This window comes from Kryptolebias marmoratus, linkage group LG1, assembly GCF_001649575.2.
Source record: "Kryptolebias marmoratus isolate JLee-2015 linkage group LG1, ASM164957v2, whole genome shotgun sequence".
Taxonomy (NCBI): Eukaryota; Metazoa; Chordata; class Actinopteri; order Cyprinodontiformes; family Rivulidae; genus Kryptolebias; species Kryptolebias marmoratus.
This window is the reverse complement of record NC_051430.1, coordinates 16,236,395-16,247,579: the sequence shown is the minus strand read 5'-3', so window position 1 is coordinate 16,247,579 and position 11,185 is coordinate 16,236,395. Positions and strand designations below refer to the sequence as shown.

The 11,185-nt window shown below is 40.1% G+C and overlaps 3 protein-coding genes across 5 annotated transcripts; 1 reads left to right on the top strand and 2 right to left on the bottom strand.

The window, feature by feature from the left end:
* Window positions 1-204: 204 nt before the first annotated feature.
* wdr54 (WD repeat domain 54) lies at window positions 205-4,735 on the bottom strand. Of its 2 annotated transcripts, none has more exons than XM_017427917.3 (10): window positions 4,676-4,735; window positions 4,122-4,398; window positions 3,713-3,775; window positions 3,485-3,551; window positions 2,748-2,804; window positions 2,544-2,671; window positions 2,250-2,350; window positions 1,848-2,010; window positions 822-896; window positions 205-655 (listed from the first exon to the last, which is right to left on the bottom strand). In XM_017427917.3, exons 2-10 carry the CDS (start codon window positions 4,344-4,346, stop codon window positions 524-526), a joined length of 1,011 nt encoding a protein of 336 aa, XP_017283406.1. In that variant the 5' UTR covers window positions 4,347-4,398; window positions 4,676-4,735; the 3' UTR covers window positions 205-523. The 2 variants fall into 2 exon arrangements, with proteins under 2 accessions (XP_017283406.1, XP_017283408.1); XM_017427919.3 differs by having other exon boundaries at window positions 4,574-4,695.
* A 77-nt stretch (window positions 4,736-4,812) lies between these two features.
* On the top strand, window positions 4,813-7,788 carry LOC108242825 (uncharacterized protein C2orf81 homolog). 2 transcript variants are annotated; one of them, XM_017427923.3, is made up of 3 exons: window positions 4,813-6,371; window positions 6,540-6,746; window positions 6,837-7,788. In XM_017427923.3, the coding sequence occupies exons 1-3, from the start codon at window positions 6,132-6,134 to the stop codon at window positions 7,668-7,670; spliced, it is 1,281 nt and encodes a 426-aa protein (XP_017283412.1). In that variant the 5' UTR covers window positions 4,813-6,131; the 3' UTR covers window positions 7,671-7,788. The 2 variants fall into 2 exon arrangements, with proteins under 2 accessions (XP_017283412.1, XP_017283411.1); XM_017427922.3 differs by having other exon boundaries at window positions 6,822-7,788.
* A 1,400-nt stretch (window positions 7,789-9,188) lies between these two features.
* On the bottom strand, window positions 9,189-10,906 carry LOC112450929. The gene is made up of 2 exons (XM_025008495.2): window positions 10,723-10,906; window positions 9,189-9,957 (listed from the first exon to the last, which is right to left on the bottom strand). The coding sequence occupies exons 1-2, from the start codon at window positions 10,729-10,731 to the stop codon at window positions 9,346-9,348; spliced, it is 621 nt and encodes a 206-aa protein (XP_024864263.1). The 5' UTR covers window positions 10,732-10,906; the 3' UTR covers window positions 9,189-9,345.
* Window positions 10,907-11,185: the final 279 nt, after the last annotated feature.

Here is an 11,185-nt window from a genome sequence, read left to right as displayed (position 1 = left end):
AAATCCTTTGTTTTTATTGGTCTTCAGTAATATTCTAATTTTCTGATATGATGAATTTGAGATTTTCATTTGTTGTCATTTGTAATCATCAAAATTAAACGAAATAAACATTTGAAATATATGAGTTTGTATGTAATGTATGAATATAATACACAAGTTTCACTTTTTAAATGGAATTACTGAAATCAATCTACTTTTTCATGATATTCTAATTTTATGACCAGCACCTGTATTAAACACAGAACACATCCTCCTTTACAAAATATTTACTGCTGTTCGAATTAATAAATTACATTTCAGAGAACGACTTTTTAAGCCACACCTACATAGTTGTGTAAATATATATAGTATACAAAAACTATAGACAAACTGTAATACTTAGTTCCATTTTAACTTTTGTGAAGATAAAAGCACAAAAACACTAAATGCTTTCCCCAATGTTCAGTATACCTAGTTTTAAAAAAATATATAATAAATATACCAAATTTACACTCATACGCTTAGCTTTAATGATGACAAAGACCTACGGCTGCACGTAGCGGATAATCTCACTCAGATCATAGCCCGTCACCGCAAAGGCGTAGCCGTCGCCATCGCAAAACTTGGCGCCACAGATCTGCGTATCCGTCACACACTCGTTATGCAAATGGGCAACCTGGAAGGAAATTGGGAAAAAAAAATAAGCAAAGACTAATGATCACGAAGTCAGATTTTGATTTTGGTAATGTGATAAATGATCTGCATTAAGGTAACAGCGGCAGATGTTTCAACAGCGCCGCTTCGCTTGCTGGGGAAAACAGAGGGCGGGATAAGAAAATTACCTCCACGCTGTTGTTTTCCGGTGTCATGGCCAGGTGCCACACTCTGACGTAAGAATCCTCCGCAGCAGACAGAAGCTAAAGCAAAGACAGAGAAGGGCCTGTCAGATCGCACAGATCAAACACATTTATTTTAGGTTGTTTTTTTGTTGTTTACTAATGAAAAACTCGAAACTAAATTCTCAATCCCAAAATAAACAAGTTCTTGGACATGTTTTTATGAGACAAAGTCTTAAAAAAAACAGTTATTAAAACTCAGTAAGGTCATGTTATTACAATAGGCTCTCTCTTGGCTCTGTATTTTGGATTTTCTCCTATTTTCTGCACTTAACATTTACTCTACATTATAATAGACAACTTTCCTGTGATCTCATTTACATGTATTTTGTTTTTCCAGAGAGCACAGAAAAAAGTCTGAAATTCTAACTGAATTAAGCTCGTTTTTATTCCCTGTCACTAACAAACTGTGAGGCCGCTCTAATAAAACTTAAAAGCCTTTTAGCACACTTCTTTCCACAATATTAGATTTAAATCAGGAATAGGACTTCATCTTTACCCAAAACATGAAATATATTCATCTTGACCTTTTTTTCTTTGTTTGACTGATTGAAAGAGCTACCTGCCTGGGGCTGTTGTCTTACTGCACGGCCTACTTTTTTTCTTTAGATTCAATTCACAGGCTTGTGTTCTGTCACTCTCCTTGAGAATTTGCTGATATGAAATTCAGTTCATTGTTCCTGTACGTCGCAACACAAGCCCAAACAAAAAGGCTCTGTTACCAGCACTGGTTGAGATAAGGTCCTCATGCTGGCAGCTTTCTCCTAAAAACAAACCTTTTCATTTAACACAGGAAATTCTGGATATTTTAGATTATAATTAGGCATACAAACCTACAAACTTTTAAACACCACTGTTAGAATCTTTTCTAAAGGATTGTGTTGGTCTCTTTAAATGAGAAGGAAAAACAAATACCACAATAAATCCCATTAGGTGAGTGAGCACGTCTTTCCTTTGGTTTACGTGACTCACCAGTCCAGAAAAAGGAGCGACGTCCAGTGAGTATATCCAGCGAGCGTGAGCGTTGATCTCCGCGTGCAGAATTCCCGTCACTGCCTCATAGAGGCGGATCTGGCCCGAGCCGTAACCTGCTACCGCCGTGCCTTTCCATAGCTTGACGGACGAGCAGCTGATGCTGAAGAACGTAAGGGAAGCAAAGGATCAATGCCACCCAGAAAGAAAGAAAAAGAGAAACAAATTGTGGTTGTTTAGTCAGGGAAGCAAAGAAAATAATGAAAAATTCAAGTACATCAGACACAACAACTAATTAAGAGAGAAACACAAGATTTTGCAAATAAAATAAGGGGGAAAGTTACACTCATTTTATGTAATTTAAATTTTTACGCAAAACTACAACACAGATCAGCTTCTTACTCAAAACCAGGGATCTTGTTGAGAAGCTGAAATTCCTCCCCAGACTTCCACACACACAGGTTGCCCTCGTCATCTGCCGAAACCAGATTAGCTACACACTCCTGAAAGGATGGAGACGCCACAAGGAAAAAAAAAATTAAAAAAACGTTTATGTGACTCGTAGAATTGCTGTAGAGGTATTACATAAAGTAATCATTTATTTAGATGACCTAATGTTTGTGGAAATATTTAACTCTCTTGTATTAATTAACATAGGGTCATATAATAGACCACACACACACACACAGATCATACCTGGCTGCCAGAACACTCTGAAGCCATATCATTGATGGACTCTTTGTGCTCCTCCAGCACCTCAGACAGTGTAATGTTACTCCCTTTACAGGGGACATCAAACACTAGAATCGCACCCGACGAAACACCTGCAGAAAGAGTTGAGTGCCCGGTTTAGTTTTGCCCAGCGCATTCGCAAACACACGCAAATCAGGACTTACTTACCCACGCATATGTAATTCTCAGATACCGCCGATATTCCACGAGCAAACACTGCCTGTGCTGGGACAGAAATAAGCTCTGTGAGGAAAAACTATTTTACACACAATACACTAATGTTGAAACATGCAAACAGACAATAACAATTATCCAGCTGTGTCAAAAAAAACATGCACCGAGTATCATAAAACAATATGTGCTTTTGTCTACCCAAGAGCTACATTTTTTTCATTTTTCAAGAGGGTCAAAAAGCTCGCTCTTTTGTAAACTGCTAAAAAGGTAGCACAGGCCTTGTTTTAACTTTTCTTTTATTACAGAAATCCTGGCTTTTATTCATTTCTCTCATGTTGTACGAGAACGTGTGAAGGCCGGTCTGAGATGCCTCAAGGGCCACTTTAGAGCAAACTCCGAACTCAAGGAACTGCAGGAATATTGCAATACTGGAAAGTAACTGAGAATATGGAGAATAACAGCTCTGTTATAAGAGGCAATAATCTGAAAAGTGACATACTACTGTTTATTTGTTTAAAACTATGCTTAGATTGTTTTAATACTCAAAAGATGGATTGAGTGTGACGTAATAATGGCAGCAACATCAGTATAGTTTGATCAAATATTCACCTGCGCCAACTGGGATATTTCACCATTTCAAAGGTACGATGCTAATAAAAGAGACAAGTCTTCCTCTGAGTGAGCGCACACACGTGTAGCAAATCCACGACGTTTACTGTATGTAAGTTTACCTGTAGGTGTTTCTGGTGTATCCAGCGCATGCCAGTACACCATGATTGAGCCGTCGGATTCATACATCTAAAACAAAAGATTTGCATGCAACAAAAAAAAAAACGCTGTATTACTCAGTAACACAAAGTCAGTGTTTTTTTTGTTTTTTTTTTACCACAAACACAACCTAGAAAATGTTGTCCAAATTGTGTGCCATCCAGTGGCAGCAGAGAAAAGCAGAGGCTCACCTGGATGCCCTTCTGAGAGGTCACCACAAGCAGATCACGAGACGGAAGAACACAGAAGGCTGCCTGGTCCAAGAAAATCAGCATTCAAAATTATTTTATGCTTTGAACAACTGCATAGATAGTGGCACAGCTAAACAACAGAAAATGACTGCGTAACTATAAGTGACACATGCTTTGTGATTACATTAAGTATAACATAAAATACAAGGTTTGATTGTGTTTGTGACCACATTGGAGAATAGAACTAATAATTATACCATTTCTATGAACATATAAGTTTATCCAAATGTTTGCTGACTTGGTTGCAAACAGTTTGACAATCATCCTGTCTCACTCAGGTCCATTCAAAGGAGGAAATAAAGACCTGAATCATGTGTGCTGCAGTCAGATGTGAGCACTGCGGCCTGACCTGCATGATGAGGGATGTGCTTGTAGCCACATTGGGTTCTTTGGACTGTAGCTGACGGTAGGAGTAGTTGAGGCCGTCCCAGGACGCGCTGACCATGTTGACCACGTTGGCATGGACCACCGTGAAGTAGTTGAGGCGCCTCGGCGCGATGCGCAGCACGCTTAGGTTGTTGTACAGCGCCGATGCGCTGTTTTTAATCTGGATGCTCTTTTCCTTGTGATACATGAAGCGGCCTTAATGTTACAGTTTGTTGAAGAGTGCGTGTCGTGCTGCTGGTCTAAAAAAAGGGAGAAAACGAAGGTCACAACAACAGAAATTATAAGTAGGTTTTAGGCATACCGACTGTTGTTCGCAGAGAAACTGTCACGATTTAGCTGCAAGCTAGGAGGAGAATGTTAGCAAGAAAGTGAGCAAAGACTAAAATTCGAAAACCGTATAAATACTTAACGCACTGCTCACACTTTTGCTTCAAACGTCACAGCGTTTAACCTACTGGTGCATTTTTGTTTACTAATACATAGTGAATGAAGCGCTTTACTTAGCAACAGGATTACCTATGCGCACAGACGTGGACTTTATGCTTATGCGTCCTCCGCAGCCATAGAGACAACGTACTTCTACGTACTACGTCATCTTTGCGCGCTCAGTTGCTAAGCAACCGCAAGTTTCTTAGGCGTACAAAGTGTGAGGTAGGTCAGTACTCGTTTTGAGCTACTGTCGTCCTGATAGTTTGTTTTAGAAGTTAGCATATCACATGCAGTACGGAGTTCCTTTTTAAATGTGGATTAGTTCGTCTTAATAAATTCAAACAAAGGAAACTTTTTTAAAAAAATATTTGCTTAATTTATTGTTGAGGACGTTTCGCTTCCCGAAGTTCCAAGCTAGTACTTCTGCTTGAACTCAAAAAGCAAAACGTCTTAATAAAAAAAATTATAAATAAATAGTGTTCAGTGGACTTCTTATGAATTTACAAGGACTACCATGACTTGAATGACAGAACCTTTGCTAGCATGCAGGTCAAGGATAATGTGTTTTTAATAATAACAGCAGGCATTTTTTGCATATCTGAGAGAAGTCGGATGCTAGAAATAGATTACTGAATTAAATGGAAATTAGAAAAATGACAAAAGGAAGTTTCAACTGCTGCAGTAAACCAGTCAATTAGTCAGGCTGTCTGTTTATTGTTGTAAACATGAATCACTACATGTCCTTAATGGAGCTGAGATATCTCCAACTTGTAGTTCTTCTGTCAGCCCAGGGTCTCCGGCACTAAACTAACCGTTTATTTATCACTTCCTTTGGTTGACAGGCTTCAATGCTGCTGCCCCAACACATCTGCTAAGAAAATTGCTATCTCTCTCACAGATTCATGGCTGACGTGCAATGTCTTGTTGAAAACATTAAAGAAAGTCTTGCAGAAAGTGTCTACTGTCTACCACTGACACACCCCACAACAACAGTACCATCTGAAGGTCTCTGCAGATGACAGGACTTAGCTTATGCTGGAAGTCGGAGATGCAGAGTAAAATTGAAATTAAAAAAAATAAATAAATGAGGGGATTCCCTCAGGCGCACAGACATTCAACCCCACAAACTGTGGTCAGGTTGTCAAAGATCCTGACAGTCGTGGAAGCCTCAACTGTAATTTTTGGAGTTAAGGTACCAAATTACAGCGCTGGAACCTTCTTCTGCCTCAGACTAAAACAGAAGAGACAATGCTGAGTCCTATACAGGTGGTTAGTGCCATTTTAGAAGACTGTGCTTGACAAAATGTTGAACTGCAGCTTTTTTCCAAGTATTTGTCCTGATGAGAAGTTGTCTTCACTGATACTGAATCAGAACAAGGAGCTTGTTGGCTCTATGACAAGAGATCCATAGAAGTGGAACAGGTTTTAAATTGCAGTATGATCTTACCACTGTTGTGGGTTTACTGCGATTACAGCAAAATTCAAACTGTTCATTTGTTTCCCATCTCCTTCTCACTTGTGGTTGTGGGAGACTTGAGCCGAGATGCCTCGCTCTGCATCCAAGACCAAACCTAACAAGCAAAAACCAAGGCCAGCCGTCAAGGAGACCACGCCTACAGACCCTGAGCAGGAGGTGGAATATATCGTCCCCGGCTGCTTAAGTCGATCCCAGTGGAACGACATGTTGATCCAGGAGGATGCAGACGAAACAGTGGGGGAGATTGTGGACGAACTGCTGGGCAAAGTCATGGAGCGCTGTTATAAAGTATACATTGAAAGACAGGTGAAACTGAAAAGGCTTTTTTACGTGAATAATAATATTCCCAACCAATACTCACTGGATGATAGACCTGTTAATTTGTCTCAGTTGTATTCATTTCTGCCATACGTATTGCATGTACTGATGCCTTTATATTTATATTTACCTGTGTTGTTCATCTTTGCCTTTAAGCTTGAACCTTACTCTGCATATTGGGCCGAGAAATACCTCACACAGATTGTGGAGCAACAGTTCTTGTGTCCGGATGAAGGGGAAGGGCTGGAGGAAGCATGCAGAACAGAAGACTCTGAGCCAATGCCCGCGACTCCAGACTCTTGGGCTCAGGGATGTGTGCCTGTCGTACAAGCCTCAAATCAGCCTGACGGCACTTCGCAGCAGGTGGTCTTGACTTATCCTTTCTGCACAAATTTAATCAACAGTGTGTTTACGTTCATATCTACAATACATGTTTAGGTTTCTTTCTTACAGGAGCTTGCCGATGACCAAGTTTTGACACAAACAGAGCCAAGTGTCAAAGAGGAATGCGAGGCTTTTGCCCGGACGAACAAAACAGAACCAAGGCCCAAGAAGCCTGCCAGTGAGCCACCCTGTGTTGTGCCTTGTCCACGTTCACCTGCGAAAACTAACAGAAAGAAAGACAAACAAGCAAATACACCTCCCAAGAAGGTTCCAGTCAAAATGCTCCCATCCCTGTCTGGCTACGTGAAAAAAAATGATGTTGAAGTGAAGGATAACAACATGAAGGATACTGCTTTAAAAGACAAAGCTCCGTCAGCGTGTCACCTTAAGAAGCGCCAGCCTATACCAAAGCTGGATCCTTCCCGCTTGCCTCAGCGTTACCTCTTCCCAGAGTATGAGATTGTGGATCAGACAAAACCCAAACCCAGAAAACCTGCCGGACTACCCAGACTGGAGCCGAAATTAAACAAGGTGCAAAGTGAGATGAAGGTGAGCTCACCGAAGCCGCCAGTCAGCTTCCAGGATCAGCCAGAAAAGCCTCAAAAGAGGCGTGAGGACGATGCGCGTCTGTCTAAACATGAGAAGGAACGACGCGGGTCGTCTGGGTCTCTACGGCTGGACGTGAAGGTTCCGGCCAGAGGTGTTTCTCTCCTGGACTCACAGGCTGTTGGAAGCAGCCCTTTTAAATGTGACTATCCTTCACAGCCTACCAAGATGAAGCCCATCCCAAGTGCTGTTGCTGTGCCGCTGTTTTCAGTCGATCAGGTGACGGCAGGTCCACCACCTCGAGTCACTCCGCTGATTCAGTCCAAGAACGGTGACACGGCCGACCGTAAGGTTTAGCAAAGATACAGGTCCCCGTTTGTTTTGTTTTTTTAAAGAACTGAATGAGCTACAAGTTCACGAGTTAGAAAAGATTACTAAAATGCAAACATGCTGTCTGCTTGGGCAAAGTTGTGAAAAAACCAAACAGATAAAGTTTATTTTGAAAAAGTTCTGACTCAAATGACTCTTCCCTTAATGTATGCGGGTCGCGCTACAGTCTCAGTAAAGTAACTCAGTAAAAAATATAAAAGTAAGATATACTAAAAAGTACTTTATAAATGTTCTTATAGTAATATAGCTTCTAAATGTTTTTTTTCCTGTATTTTGTATTGATAAACCAAATTATGAACATTATCGTCTAACTAACAAAAAATACAAACATACATATATATTTTTTTTTTACTTAAAGCTGTTCATTATCTATCTAAATTTTCAATCTCTAAAAGAATAAGGAACATGAAATAGAAAAAGAAGACAACCTGTTTTTGTTTTTTTTTTGGAAATTGCTGACTTTGCCGAAATATTTTTTTTTCAATATTTTACCTTCATTTTTTTGTATTAGCCCATGTTTTGAAACTTATTTACCATGTGCATTCCTTAAGTCTATAAAGGTAAAAGAGCACCTGTTCTACATGGTTAAAACTTTACTACTATTGTGCTAAAAGAAAAAAAAACTCAGTATTTTATTGTATTCTCAAAACAGTAAAGCCGTCACTAAAAACAAACAACATACAAAGTATTCTTTTTTTATTATTCATATTAATATTTTAGCATTGAGATTTGAAAACATCCCTTATTTAAATTCAAAAACAAACATATAGAGTGCGACACGAGCACGCCTGTAACTTCTGAATGGTTTACCTGCAACTCAAACCTGGAACCGTAACAAGGAATACGTTTGTGTTTACACAACGGATTCATACGACGTTTAAAGTTTATCCACTGCTCGTACGAATGCAGTCAAACTTTTTTGTTTGTTTGTTTTTTGTTTTTTTTTTGTATTTTCAGTTTTGGTTACGCCAGTATCAAAGATGACACGTCTGCATCATTAGTTACGGCTTGTGCTGGTGTTGACCTGCAACAGGCTAACTAGATAAATGCCTACAAGAACAAGAAAAAAAAACAAACAAACTACTTGTGATGATAAACACAGGAGAACAATTGTAGCTTTGTGAGGCAAACTATGTACCGATGTGAAAAAATTGATACAAATGAACTTGTTGGAAGACTAGAAAGCTTTCAGCTTGAATGGTCACGTAACGGAAAACAAAAACGACACAAAGTTTGGACTGAAAGGAGACGTTTTTGTTCATTTTCTCCATGAGATATTGTGAGTTTCAGGAGACTGAGCCTGAGCACATCCTGGAGACAGACAGTTGGATTCAGAAACCATCAGACCATCATTCAAGGGAAAATATCAGGGTGGAGGAATGTTAAGGATAGTTGGTAGTTGATTGTTTTTTCTTCTGTGGGGAGGATTACAATGAGGATTATAACAGCCACTGTTGTTCTGGAGGACGTAACACAGGATCACACTGTGTTGCACCGTTCTGTTCATTTCCTGTCAACTAGTTTGGTGATAAGGACTGTAAAGAGCTCGAACACTTACAGCTTAATATGCCTTAAAAATACATCATTTCACACAGAAAGAATTCCTAAATCTACAGGTTAATTCGCCTTTTCTGGGTTGTCATCAGTTCTGCTTCACAACCCCTGCATCCACGCGCCCTTTACGGCTCTGATTTTGGCTCGCAGACTCTTTACCCGCTTTGTTGCACGGCTGCCTTGACCTCAGCGGCCTCTTGGCTTCTCTCGGAGGCGCTGAAGGAGGGCCCACCGCTCCGGGCCGCCTGGCCGTCTCCCTTCCTGGTGCCGAGCTCCCCGACAGCTGTCTCCGCAGGACGACCTTGCGGTGGCCTTCGACCAGCTCACACGTCCACTTGTCGGCCTCACCCACCGGGCCGCGTTGGCCGAGAGGAGCCCCGGCGGCGGAGCGGGTCTGGGGGCTGGGAGACGGACCGGGAGAGCTCGAGGACGACCCGCAGCAGCTGGGCGAGGAGGAGCGAGACGAGGAACAGCAGGAGGAACAGCAACAGGAGGAGGAGGAGGACGGAGAGGAGACTGAGCTCGGTGTGAAGCTCGAAGGAGCATCAGGAAGCGGGTTAGGCAGGCGCCTGAGCTCGGAGGCCCGGGGGGGACTGGCAGAGAGGTCTGGTGCTGGTATTCGTTTCAGTATGAGCCACGGGCGGTTGGGCTGCTTGACATTTGGGACTAATCTGGTCGTCCAAATGTAGCGCTGACCAACCTGAAAACAATCAAACATCAATTATTTCATCACTGTTCCAGTTGTGCCACTACAACGCAGTGTTGCCAATCACAAATTCTAACAGAATGACCTGTATAGGTTGGAAAACAATACATTCAACATTATCGCCTTGTATTGCACTGACTTAATAAAACCAAAATGCATAATGTTGAAAGAACCTCACTGTAAAACTGTCCAAGTAGCTCACAGTTGATGACAACATTTGTATATTTCTATTTCTATATTTCTATTTCCTTGTATAGTGCTGTCAGTTTAATTAAACAACTTATATAGGTGTTTAAATGGATTTATTTATTCCAGTAACCTGAATCTTAAATGTTGCAGCTAGCGCTACTGTTTTTATCAGAGAATATTTATTAGACTTCAAACTATGCTCTTAAGTCGAATAATAAATAGTAAGCGGTAATTAAAGTAAAGGGTTATACTACAACTATTTAAAAAAAAATATCAATAACTACTGAATTTTTGCACGTGGCTCATTTTCCCCTTGACTTTTTTAATGCTTGTTGATGCAAGTTATTTTTCCGATATTTTACTATCATTAAATAAATATAATGTGTCTGTATCTTGTGTCTGCTGTGGGTTATTCGAGGTAAATTTGATAAAACGTCGAATAAATGAGAAAATATCACCGAAGTCGCAATTAGCTTAACGGAGTTTATAGCATTTTGCAAAATTTCGGACACATCACTGCGAAAATAAATAAATAAAAAGAAAAGCAACTTTTAAAACCACAAATCTCACTTTTTTCATGACGAAGCTTCTGTCCGGGGTTTCTTACCAGGCGGAAGGAAAAAGTAGTGTGGCTAAAAAAACAAACAAACGAAAAAACTTGGTGTTTTCAGAGCTACTTTCAGAGTAAAACCTGCAGACTTTATGCTAGCAGGCGTTTGAAAAAGTGCTCCCTGAACCACGTGTTTTATTAGAAACTAAGACTTTCTGCTCTTTATTTGGTGAAAATGAGTTTCCCAGCGTCATATATCATCCTTTTGGCTGAACTATGTTGTTGAACTTGTTTAATTAGAAAAAAAAACTATACTAATTCAGTTTACCAGAAAGTTACATACAGGTGCTGGTCATAAAATTAGAATATCATGAAAAAGTAGATTGATTTCAGTAATTCCATTTAAAAAGTGAAACTTGTATATTATATTCATACATTACATACAAACTCATATATTTCAAATGTTTATTTCGTTTAATTTTG

Bases quoted from the DNA above. Each gene is read 5' to 3' on its own strand.
- wdr54 (XM_017427917.3), bottom strand. From the start codon at position 4,346: ATGTATCACAAGGAAAAGAGCATCCAGATTAAAAACAGCGCATCGGCG. The intron at 3,552-3,712 runs GTGAGCCTCTGC...CTTTTGTTTTAG, and splicing joins CCTCTCAGAAGGGCATCCAG to ATGTATGAATCCGACGGCTC. The intron at 897-1,847 runs GTGAGTCACGTA...TCTTTGCTTTAG, and splicing joins TCGCTCCTTTTTCTGGACTG to CTTCTGTCTGCTGCGGAGGA.
- LOC108242825 (XM_017427922.3), top strand. From the start codon at position 6,132: ATGCCTCGCTCTGCATCCAAGACCAAACCTAACAAGCAAAAACCAAGG. The intron at 6,372-6,539 runs GTGAAACTGAAA...TTTGCCTTTAAG, and splicing joins AAGTATACATTGAAAGACAG to CTTGAACCTTACTCTGCATA. The intron at 6,747-6,821 runs GTGGTCTTGACT...ATACATGTTTAG, and splicing joins CTGACGGCACTTCGCAGCAG to GTTTCTTTCTTACAGGAGCT.